Source organism: Phoca vitulina, unplaced genomic scaffold, assembly GCF_004348235.1.
Source record: "Phoca vitulina isolate PV1807 unplaced genomic scaffold, GSC_HSeal_1.0 scaffold41, whole genome shotgun sequence".
Lineage (NCBI taxonomy): Eukaryota > Metazoa > Chordata > Mammalia > Carnivora > Phocidae > Phoca > Phoca vitulina.
In genome coordinates this window covers 2,118,596-2,130,621 of record NW_022589744.1, presented here as the reverse complement: position 1 = coordinate 2,130,621, position 12,026 = coordinate 2,118,596, and the positions used below count along the sequence as shown (strand labels likewise).

At 38.9% G+C, this 12,026-nt stretch overlaps 1 protein-coding gene across 13 annotated transcripts in view; it reads right to left on the bottom strand.

Moving 5' to 3' along the window:
* The window catches only part of TANC2 (tetratricopeptide repeat, ankyrin repeat and coiled-coil containing 2), a 361,287-nt gene that overhangs the window by 58,451 nt on the left and 290,810 nt on the right, over positions 1 to 12,026 (bottom strand). For all 13 annotated transcript variants that reach the window (XM_032429357.1, XM_032429360.1, XM_032429362.1 and 10 more), the window contains 2 exons: positions 7,768 to 7,934; positions 4,019 to 4,626 (listed from right to left, as the gene is read on the bottom strand). In XM_032429357.1, coding sequence (XP_032285248.1) covers positions 4,019 to 4,626; positions 7,768 to 7,934 — 775 coding nt within the window. The remainder of the gene's footprint in view (positions 1 to 4,018; positions 4,627 to 7,767; positions 7,935 to 12,026) is intronic.

Genomic DNA, 12,026 nt, shown 5'->3' with positions numbered 1-12,026 from the left:
CACAAAGTTAGTTTTCCCTTTTAGGGGGAATGCCTTCTTTTTGCCTTAGGAAAATTGCTTATTCTCCTCTGACAGTCTGCTTTGTGGCATGGATTTTGGAGCATCAGGTCTCCAATGTGTAACTCATGTACTAATATGACCAAAATAACTAGGACAAATCTCAACAGACCATGTATTATAAGATATCAACTCTAGTCACAGAGAGTCAAGTAAATACTCAACTACCCTCACAGGATTTGTGTAGCCCTTCCCCCCCTTTTTCACCTGCCATAAAGTTTGCTTCTCTTAGTTTGAGGAAATCAGGTCAACCCAAATCAGGCTCCCAAATCGGAACTTCATTAGGTCGTAGCAGTTCAGTACTCAACAAAGTTCACAAGCCTCATGTGTTTTATTCAAACACTTAAAAATAAGGCAACTGAGTCTTCTGATCTTTATATAAAGATCTTATATATATACTCCTATATATATGTATATACATAAATGTTGATCTGTGATCTGTTCCTATGGAAGGGGAGGCTAGATACCAGGAAGACAAAAATAGTGAAGAAAGGAAACAAAAAAAGGGTGGGGGTTCATGCAGGGCTAGCCTAACGCTCTGCAGAAATATTAAGCTGCACAGGGCCAGCAGCCCCCAACTGTTTACTCTCCCAGCCTCAAATTTCAACTATCAAAGTCATCAATAGGTTAGATAACAAAGACTGATGACTTGTTTTCTCAAACGCCTTACTTGAAATGCACAAGTCGCTTCAGATGGGTTTTCTATCTCCCTCTTATTAGCATAATAGCAGAGATTAGTTTATAAGATTACTGAGTTAATCTGATATCTCAGTGCCCGAGGGAATAAAACATAAAATGGATTAATTTCAGAGTATGACAGGATATGACAGTGATGAATAGTGGGAAATGGAAAGCAGGATAAAGTGGTGAGGTCTAACGTTTGTCAGGGCTTCAAGAGGCATATTTTCATCCAGAATGCAATCCAAAGTTTTAGAAGTTCTGATGTGATAAATTTTTCAGTGATGCTCTGCTCACAGTTTGATACACCCACACACACCCATCCTGTTACCAAGCTGAGAAAAGACATCTATAACTCATCTCTTTCTGTGACAGTTATATGTTTATGCAACATTAGGTCATTCTCTCTGGGATGTCAGTTCTCTGACATCCTGGGACAACAGGCCGTCTGATATTTAAAATAAGGAAAACTCTATCTCAGCTGTAGCACTGACCTCTGGCTCTGCTATTTCCTCTTTCCAGCACCATCCTCAGATTATTGACTCTCTTCAGCTTAGCATAAGTACCTCCGTGGGTGGCCTATTTCTGATGAAGATCAACTACTTTTTGGCTTCAGTATAGAATATTCTCGTCTGTGTCTAATTCCCTAATAAGGTCAGCTAGTTCAGGGTGAACGAGTGAGTGCTGAAAGCCAAGGAAGATGGACTAGAAGAGACAGAGATGTTCTGCTGCCTCTGAGAGTTCTCCTTACACCGAGACAGGCCTGTCAGCACTGGCTTACATAGCATGATTTCAGAGGCACAGAGTTGCTCTCTCTGGTCTACGGAAATACGTGCGATGCTCTAGACAGAAACTGGGGAGAAACAGAAGAGCAGAGGGGGAATGTACAGGAAGCAGAGGCTGAAGGCCACAAAGACAATCCCTGCTTTGAAAGAGTCCTGCTAATCAGACTTGCCTGAAATGGAAAGCAATTATAGCCAGTTTCTTTGAAAGGCCACCTTGGGCTTTGCCCATAGCATTAAATTCTTAGTGAATTTCTACCTCATTGACCCAGAGGGGCCTCAAACTCTGAGATCAATACTTTAGTAACAAAGCTGGTGCCAGACAGTGCTGGATAGAAGGCTGGATTCCAACTGAAATGAAATGTAAAGAAGCTTTTTTGGTAACTCCCGGTCCTACTATTTTATTCTCTCTGCCATTAAGTGATATATGATGATCCCTCAGCAGCTCTGTGTGTTATTCAATCACCAGGGAACAGACCACACAGCATCTGAAGTTAGAAGTGTTTGCTTGTCCCAGTGTATCAGCTTGTTGCCAAAACGCTTCTGGCTAAATCATGTTGAGAAGGTAAGCTTGTAAAGTCAGGATATGGCTGCAAAATGCCATATTTTCTCCTTTGGGAGCCCCTGAGGATTTTATCTGTTGTAAGGACACTGTTAATTCAGTGGGAGCCTGGCTGCCTTGGACTTCAGCATTCAATTCCCTGAGATGTTCCAGGAAGAGAGAGAGATCAACTGGCAAAGTTTCTCTGGAAACTGATTTCAACGTGTTCATGAGGCAATTCTAGATTGGTTCTTTTTATTAAATATGTGGTTTCCAACTCTATGTATTTAGCATAGTAGCAGTACTAGTGGGATTTATAATAAAATACTCTTGGGAATGTCATACAATTCATAGAAGAGACTCAGACTCAAGTTTTGTTTTGTTTTTTTTAAATTTTGGGCCCCTGAATGCTAATAGCAGAGGACTACTGTTGCCTATCCAATTAGCCACAGGATTTAGTTAAGGTATATCTAAAGGGTCTATTACTGCAAAGGGTGGGGTGGCGGGGGAAGAAGATTCCTTGAACACTTTCTTTGTACTCTGCTATTTTAGGAATTATACTATATGACCTCATTTAGTTTTCAACAACTTTAGGAATTATTATCTCTTTTACATAGATAAGAAAATTGTCTCAGAAACATAAAACTCTCCAAAGGTCACAGTTCCTAGAAGAAACAGAATTTATATGCAGGTAATGACTCAAAAACCCATGTTCTTTCCATTGTAGCTTGTTTCTTTAAAAGTTTCTCTCTCAGGGAAAATACCACAGAATCTACTGCCTGGCTTAATATCTTCATCAGAATCTGGAACTAATTTTCTAACAAATTGGCATGTAGTAGGCTGAGCAGCATGCCCACAAGCACAGTTGTGTCCAATAAGGCCGGGTGAAGAACACGCCAGGGGAGAAATAAAACCCCAGCGTGGCCAGCGAGCTTTAGCCTCTCTGATGAGTCAGGTCGGAGGCACGGCCAAATTCGGCCTCTCTTCTTTCTGAGCCAGAATAAGCTCTGCATTTGCCAGCTCTGTTGTTGGTGTCTTCTTTGTTTCCCGGAAGGCAGGGATATATGAAAACACCAACTTTGTTAAAGGAGTAATTCTTTTAAAAAGGTAGTGTGGAGTAGAAAGCACACCCCACTAGGACGCTAGAGATCCAGGTTCTACCCAAGAGAATGGGAAACAGTTTCACACCTAGTCTGGCTTGTTGAGCTGAGAAAGATTGTTAAGTCAGGGTCAAGCTCATCAGGCAAGAGTGCTGGGCGTGCATGACTGCAGGGCAGGAAAAGGTGGTACATACCACATATCTACCATTCTTTTTCTAGTCCTTCCTCCTTCCTCCTATCTATTAACTTGATGACTTCTGGCACTGATTCAGCATCTTAAGGCCTTTGTAAAATGGGGACAATGGCAACTTCTTCATCTACAGGGAGAGCAGCTAGGCCAGCTGATCTCTTCAGGTCTGTTTCAGCTGTGAGGTTTAAGATTCCATTTTCCAGCATAAACCTTAGCACTGGATGGGCTTTAATGGGGTTAGTCACTGGTGGCTTTAAAAATGATATGACTTTTAAAAGGGCAACTGCAATTTTAAAATGATTCTGGTTTAAGTCAAAGAGATGAACAATATATCAATTCTTTCTTCATATCGGAAGAACACTGAGGAAGTCTATGAAATGGCTAAATTAATTATAGCCTGGGTTCACTAGCACAAAGAAAATTATTTAGGAATATATAGAAAGGTAGGGGGGTATTCTAAATATCTATGCAGATTTTGAGTCTTATGGAAATAACATTGTGAGAAAATAAATTAACCTCATTACAGCCTTGTCTTGAGAAGAAACAGAGATGATGTTTCCTTTGTGTGAAATGTTCAATGAAGAACACTTCTCACTGCTTTCAATACCCATGCTCCATGCAATCAATACAAAATAGGCTCAGAATTGCTTATTACAGGTCTATGGCTTACCTGGGATCACAGAGAAATTTGGTTTTCTCTCCTTCTTCTCTCCAGATAAGCCATTCTCGAAAAGAAGGATGTACAAACATACGAGTCATGTCTCTGCGCTTGATTAGGAACATGGAGAGGTTCTCCATTCTCTGCTGAAAATCCTCCCATTCTAGGGTGCCTTCAATGCTACCAGCATTGATGGCCTGGAAGATATGTTCATCAGTGAGCGGGTGCAGAGAGGCCACTGCCACATTCAGGAGAGGCATCACCCGGTCAAAGGAAGACTGGGTTGGGAACTTCATATTGCACTGGAGTAAATAAACCTCAGAGAGCGAAACAGGAACTACTTTGTAGCTAGAGCTCTTTAACACTAGATAGCCTTTCTCTATGAGGTCAAATGTGAGTTTCAGGTATAGATAGGACCCTTGACTGAGGGTCTTGAGGTGAGAACTGAGTTTGCCAAATGTAGTATTGTCCATTTTGCCATTAAGTGAAATGTTATTCTGGATCTCTGAGCTGCTGTGTATCCGGTGCAGGATGTAAGCCTGCAGATCCTGGTCTATGGCTTCATTCTCTTCTAGTCGATCCAAAAAAATCCTATGGAAAGGCAGCAGCTTGGTAATTTCCTAAAACAGATGGAGAGAGAGAGAGAGACAGAAAGACCTTCAGTTTCCCCTAACTCTTGTGATACACTCTGAGGTCCACACATTTATTCTAAACTTCCGAGTGGCCAAAGAGGGAAATATGATCAAGTATTAGTATGCATAGGTTAAAACAAATTTGTTGCACAGAGGGGACACAACTTTTCCTAACATTGAGTCTTGAGATAATTTTTTATCGGTCTTCACAAAGGGTACTTTAGGAGTGATTTAATGGTCAATATTCTAAATTACACCCCTAACATAAATAGAAAGTGGAGTGCCATATAACTCTTTTGTTGTAATCTTAGTGTAAATCATGGCATAACATCAAAGTACAATTCAGTAAGAGAAATGCACGAGGACTCAAAGAACACCATATAAAAATGTGCCTTTCTAACCTTCCTAATAAGATGACTACATTTTAGTGAAGACTTTTTGGAGATGCTTAGCCTAAAGGAATACTTCTAATATGCTTGGTACCTTGGTGATCTGCTTGGAAATTATACTGGGGAAAGGTGATAGGGCTTTGTGGTTACTTATGCTCTGGATGCCATCTTATCTGCACACAGACTTTGTTCCTGCAAGTATCCTCTTTCTTCTGCATCAATTTCTTCTTCTTTACTGGATCACACAGACGAATGGCACCACAATCCCTCCCCCCAGCTACTATCCTAAAACTCTGTCCCCATTTTTAGCAAAACTTCACAGAAGAGTTTTCTCTACTTCCTCTCTCTTGTTCCTCCTTCCCGTTCTGTCCTCTCTTTGTTGCAATCAGATTCAACACCGCATCATTTCACTGAAATGATTCTTGTCAAGGTTTTATGTAATCTTCACCTTGCCTGGATGAGGCCTAACCTGTGTTTCCGGCTTAGTTCTCTCCCCTGAGCTCTCATTGTATACATTGGTCTACTCGACATTTACATTGGAATGTTGTATAGACAAACTTCACATGACTAAATCAGAACTAATGAATTTTGCCCCCTGCCACAAAACCTTCCCATGTCAATGAACCGCATTACCACCAACCCCACCACCAAATTATAGGCCTCTATGATCTTTCTCTTTTCCTCATACTGGCATTTACCCAATTGTGCACCAAAATCCCATGTTTTGCTTTTGAATCTTCTCTCTTGACCACCCCACATTCAGCCCATCATTAAATCCTTTTGATTCTCCTTCATAGTATAGTCCAAATACGACCACTTCACAGGGTCCCTACCATGACGACTCTAGCCTAAGCCTTTCGCCTATACTGCTCCTATTCTCGATCCCCTACCTTTTATTATCTTTGTGGCCAGCAGCCAAAGAAATCTTTTAAAAAGGTAAATCAGATCTCATTATTTTGCCAGGCTCCTGGGAGAGGGCTTTCCCATGGCCCTATCTAAAATAACTATAATTCCCATTTATCTGTTTATCCTATTTTATTTGTCTTCAGAACACCAATACTACCTAAAATTTTAATATATGTTTAATTTTTCACTTAGTTTTTGTTTGTGTTCCTCACTGGAATATAAGCTTTATGAGGGCAGGGATATAGTTTGTCTTGTTTACTGCTCTATCTTCAGCTCCTAGAAAGTGCCTGACACACTTGAAGTACTTCAGAAATGTCTGTGGAAATAATGAATTATCAAATATGAGGGTTCTTTTTTTTAAAGACCTGTGAATTATTTCACCGTCAGAGCTGAATGAAAATAAGAAAATTCTTTGTCGAAGTGAATGAAGTATCTGGGAAGTTATACAGGTCTTGATTTATGAGGACACTGAAATTTTGACTTTGTAGATTAATATGTATAGTAGTACGTATTTTTTCCTGTCCTTTGGCACAGTTGAAAAGTTAAAGTCATCTGCTCATCAAGTCATACTTAAAATGTCTTTTGACTCTGCACATGGCATTATGTAAAAATACAAATGAGGATAACATCTCCTAAGCATACATTTAGTAAAACTAGTCAGAGATTGTGTTCCTGGAAGTTTCTTCTTTCCATCCTTCATTTTTAACAATCAAGTTACTGACCAGTAACAGTAGATTACATAATTTTTAGTTGTAAAGATGCATTTACATTGATTCATCCACATTCTTTAATTTAAATTACTTTGAGATTAACAACAAACATCTGCAAGGTGGTGGCCAGCATTATAAGTATAGTTTCTGATTGAAGAAGGCAGCAAAGCTAATTGGTCAACATGCAGAAATACTACTAAGTCCCTGGGAGAGGGGAAAAAGAAGGAGAAACTGTTTTCTGTACACTATTAATTATTACAAGTGGGTTGTATCGAAATAGTGGGATAGGTATGTAATATGTGAGACTTTGATGTTCAACAAACAAGGCAATGGTTAGGCAAAAAAAGGTTGCGAAACTGTTCCAAACCAAGTATGAATATGTAAGGAACAGGGGTTACCAACTCAGCTACAGCGAGAACAAGGTTTTATGTAACCTTGTGAGAGATTAGGTGAAGTTATTTATCCTTAGCCCATATGTCTTTGCAGGCTCAGTCCCACATTTCTAGTCCTTCTTCTAGGCCATTAAGTGATCAGTGAGTGAGGATGGAAGGTAAAAAAGATAAAAAAAAATCTTATCTCCCAGTTGTAGTACATTTAATCTAAAGCCTTAATGCTGCCAATATTTCTTAGAGGACGGCATACACCGTCCTGTTATAGAAAAGTTGTCTGAGTTGAAGCAGAGGCGGGAAGGAGAAAATCTGACTCTAAATGGCAGACAGAACTGGGTTTTACATGGCATTACATGATAAAAAAAAAAAAAAGTAAAACAAAACTCAAACAGCAAATTAGAGTGTTAGGGATATAATTTGCATTGCTGTGCTCAGGACAAAGTCTAGAAAAATGGACCTTCTTTTCATGTGATTTTGAGGGACACTTTATCAAAACTTATCCAGAGCAATGGGAGTGGGAATCTGAACTAAGAGAGTCATACACAGAGACTGGACTGAGATCATCTGATCTCTCACTCTCAAAACATACTCTTTGGGAATTATTCTTGCTAGTGCTCTAGGACATGGTAGAGGTTTAAAAAAACTCATCACTAAGGAACAAGGATCTAGAACTTTTTCTGTTTAAGCACTCTCCAAGAGAAATAATATATGGTCCCAAAGCAAACAAACACATACCTGTAAACTGGTCCTAACTGTTACAATTAGTTTGAGCCAAGAAGGAAATTTTCCAATCATTTTACTCAGAAATGAAACAATTGTGTCCCCATAATCCGGTTTGTGAAATTCTGCTTCATTTAATCCATCAATTAGGATGATGAAATCTTCATCTGGGATTTTTCTCTCTGAGACAGAAAGAAACAGATTACTTAATAATTACCAAGTGGATAACTGAGTTCTTTTTGGGTCTTTGATCACGTATCTGTTCGGGGAAAAAAAAAATTAGAAAAGATCTCTTATGTGTTTACTAAATGCTCAGGGTACATAATTTATTATAAAGACAAAGAATAATTCATCTAGTGAATTCATTTTGTTTTTACCAGGGGTGAAAGTTTTGTTACATATGTAATGTATGAAGTGTATGTATCATCATCATCTCCCCCATGTTATCATTTGTGAGACAGCCTGACCATGACATTTGTGAAAATTTGCACATGGAAATTCATTTTTCTCCCATACTTGAAAATGCTGAAAAGAATGTGTTGGTTTTTTCTATCTGATAGCATTTAAGAGAACAGAGTCACATGTTCCTTTGGGAACCACCCCCCCCACCGGCGCCCCCACCAAAAAGGTTTAATGTGAAGTCCAAAACAGTATATATGACTTGATGTGAATGTGTAGTGGGAAGGAAGGGTGTGGAACAGAGAAAAGGAATCCCAGCCAATAGAGAGATCTCAACTAGGCAGGTTGGATCCCAAGATCTTATAGGACTAGCAGCTTCTTAGACTATACCTAATGCAGCTTCAATGGGACCAGACACTTGTGTGATCTTCCCAGGAGGAAGGAATCAATGGGAAAGACAAATGCCTGCCAGTTTTGTGTTTAGTTCCCTCCTGAACTCTATACTCTACTCTCCTAACTTGATAAAATCCGTTGATCTTTAGGGCGAAGCTGTAGAAAAAGGCTTGGTGGGTTTTCAGGCTTCCACTCTCGTTAAATGCTTAGTGATTCTTGAACCACAGTGAACAAATTAGAGATTTAAAAAACCCCAGGTTGAATGCACACGTTAGTACAAATGAATTTCAAGTAAGAAGTAAAAATCACTACATTTGACCCTAAACAACATGGCTTTGAATTGCACGGGTCCACTTACATGTGGATTTTTTTAGAGAAATACAGTACAGTACTGTAAATGTATTTTCTCGTATGATTTTCTGAGTAACTTTTTTCTCTAGCTTACTTTATTGTAAGAATACATTACACAATACATACACCATACAGAATATGTGTTAATTGACTATGTTATCGGTAAGGCTTCAGGTAAAAAATAGGCTATTAAAAGTTAAATTTTGGGGGAGTCACAAGTTGTATGCAGATTTTTGTCTCTGTAGGTGTCGTGCCCCTAACCTCTGGGTTGTTTAAGGATCAAGTGTGGTTAGTATGACTTGACAGGTTCTTAAGGGAGGAAAGCAGGGGGAAGAAAAAAGTCACTAAATACCTGAAATGGAACACAGGTTACACCTGAGGAGGAAAAGAGTAAGTTGGGGACAAAAGGAAAAGTCTGTGGACTTCTGTACAAGATTGGCTCTTTTAAAAGAGTCAAGACCCATCAAAAATACATATGTTGGCTTTCTATTTGAAAATATGCAGATTTTTTTCATGATTAATAAAACTTAACTATTTTCCCCCCAAAGTACAAGCTCTATATTTATAGCAACTTAATATTGTAAGGACTATAAGTCAGTTCTCAAATTATGAAGAGTTTTAACTATTACTTTCAACTGGTGACTTTCTGAAATGAACTATGGATTCCAGCTCTATTAACAATGATTACTAATGAAATGACATCCTTGATGACATAGTACTAAGAAAAAAATATTATTCCTAAGAATAGGGAAGTCCAAAGAATTAGGGAAGAGAAAAAAGTTGTTTGGGACTAATGGACTGACCCACAAAAGTGGGGGCACCATCACCTTGCCCCACCGAGTGGTGTGCTGAAGCCATCCTGTACTGGTCCAGGAGAACCCACTGCAGTATTTTTAAAAGCTGGTTGTTAAGCAGCCTGGTAGCCTGAAATTAGCCGAGGTGAGAATATTTATTTACACAGTGGAAACGAACAAATACTACAAGCTCTCCTTCTCCAGCTGGCTGTTAAAATTTTATCAACACACCACTGCCTCCCCAACTTCAATTATACCTCCCTTAACTTCACCCAGACTCCTTCATCAGAAAGCCAGGATCTTCCAATGGAAAAAAAGTCTGGTGATAATGCATCTGCTGGGATTTTCTTTGGGAAAAACATTTCAAACACATTCTTAAGCATAAAGATCAAGAACATGCTCTAAATTGTTATCTAGACATTTTAATGAATAATTCCATTGCTGATAAAATCAAATTTTCATTTACATAAATTCCCAGTAGATTATATTATTCTTGCCAAGAGTAAAGCAGACAATATATCATTTCTTTTTTTAAAAAAAGGAAATATGTCCCACTTAAGATAATTATATTGTTCTCAATCTTGGCTATTTTTTCCTTTTTTTGGAGATTTGCTTCCTTGAAGAAGTTACTTAGAAGTCACCTATTAATATAGGTGATATGAAGGAAGTATCAAAAATATTTCATCTGTTGTTGGCAGGGATGCGGAGAAAGGGGAACCCTCCTACACGGCTGGTGGGAATGCAAGCTGGTGTAGCCACTCTGGAAAACAGTATGGAGGTTCCTCAAAAAGTTGAAAATAGAGCTACCATACAATCCAGCAATTGCACTACTGGGTATTTACCCCAAAGATACAAATGTAGGGATCCGAAGGGGTACGTGCACTCCGATGTTTACAGCAGCAATGTCCACAATAGCCAAACTGTGGAAAGAGCCAAGATGTCCATCGACAGATGAATGGATAAAGAAGATGTGGTATATATATACAATGGAATATTATGTAGCCATCAAAAAAAAAAAAAACGAAATCTTGCCATTTGCAACAACGTGGATAGAACTGGAGGGTGTTATGCTAAGCGAAATAAATCAATCAGAGAAAGACATGTATCATATGACCTCACTGATATGAGGAATTCTTTATCTCAGGAAACAAACTGAGGATTGCTGGAGTGGTGGGAGGTGGGAGGGATGGGGTGGCTGGGGGATAGACATTGGGGAGGGTATGTGCTGTGGTGAGCACTGTGAATTGTGCAAGACTGTTGAATCACAGATCTGTACCTCTGAAACAAATAATACATTATATGTTAAAAAAAGAAGAAGAAGAAGATAGCAGGAGGGGAAGAATGAAGGGGGGGAAATCGGAGGGGGAGATGAACCATGAGAGACAATGGACTCTGAAAAACAAACTGAGGGTTCTAGAGGGGAGGGGGGTGGGGGGATGGGTTAGCCTGGTGGTGGGTATTAAAGAGGGCACGTTCTGCATGGAGCACTGGGTGTTATATGCAAACAATGAATCATGGAACACTACATCAAAAACTAATGATGTAATGTATGGTGATTAACATAACATAATAATAAAAAAATATTTCATCTGTTAAGAAATAAGGACATCATGTTTATCTAAGATTACCTTTTTTAGGATTCAGAAAAATAAATGTAAAGGATTTCCAAATGGTACTAATATTGTAGAACAACGAGAAGTATTCCTAAAAAATTTCCTTTTCCTTTGCTAAATGGTAAGATATCTCAGTTATAAATTTAAGAGATGAGGCCTTAATGATCTTTAGATTTCACCTCTCAAATGCAACTAGCCTTACAAGAATGCTTCTGCATGTTCATTTCCAAACTTCTGCAGGTTAAATACATACTCTATCATCAGTAGCTTTAAAAGATTTTACAGACAAATGAAAATTTAAAAAAATTGGGGACCAACAAAGGATTGCTACTTCTTATTTATTATTTTTTTTAAAGGAGGCTTTACACCCAACGTGGGGCTTGAACTCACAACCCCAAGGATCATGAGTCACATGCTCTACCGCCATGCGCCCTGCCATGTAAGAACATTTAAAGTGCCACTACCATCTACTGTCACCATTAGTTCACAGAATAAAAATATTTTAATATTAAAAAAACAGGAAAGACATAACAAATTCTAGGCTGTTTCTCTTTTCTTATTTTGTAATGGGACTAATGAAAACTTCAGATGGACTGGTGCTTAGGAGCATTGTTCTAGCTGACAAGTCCCTGGAAAAGTTTCTAAGCCCTCTAACCTTTGTTTTTATTCCCTTGTAAAACTGTATTCACCAGGGATTCCCTACTGCCCTCGCTTATATGTACAC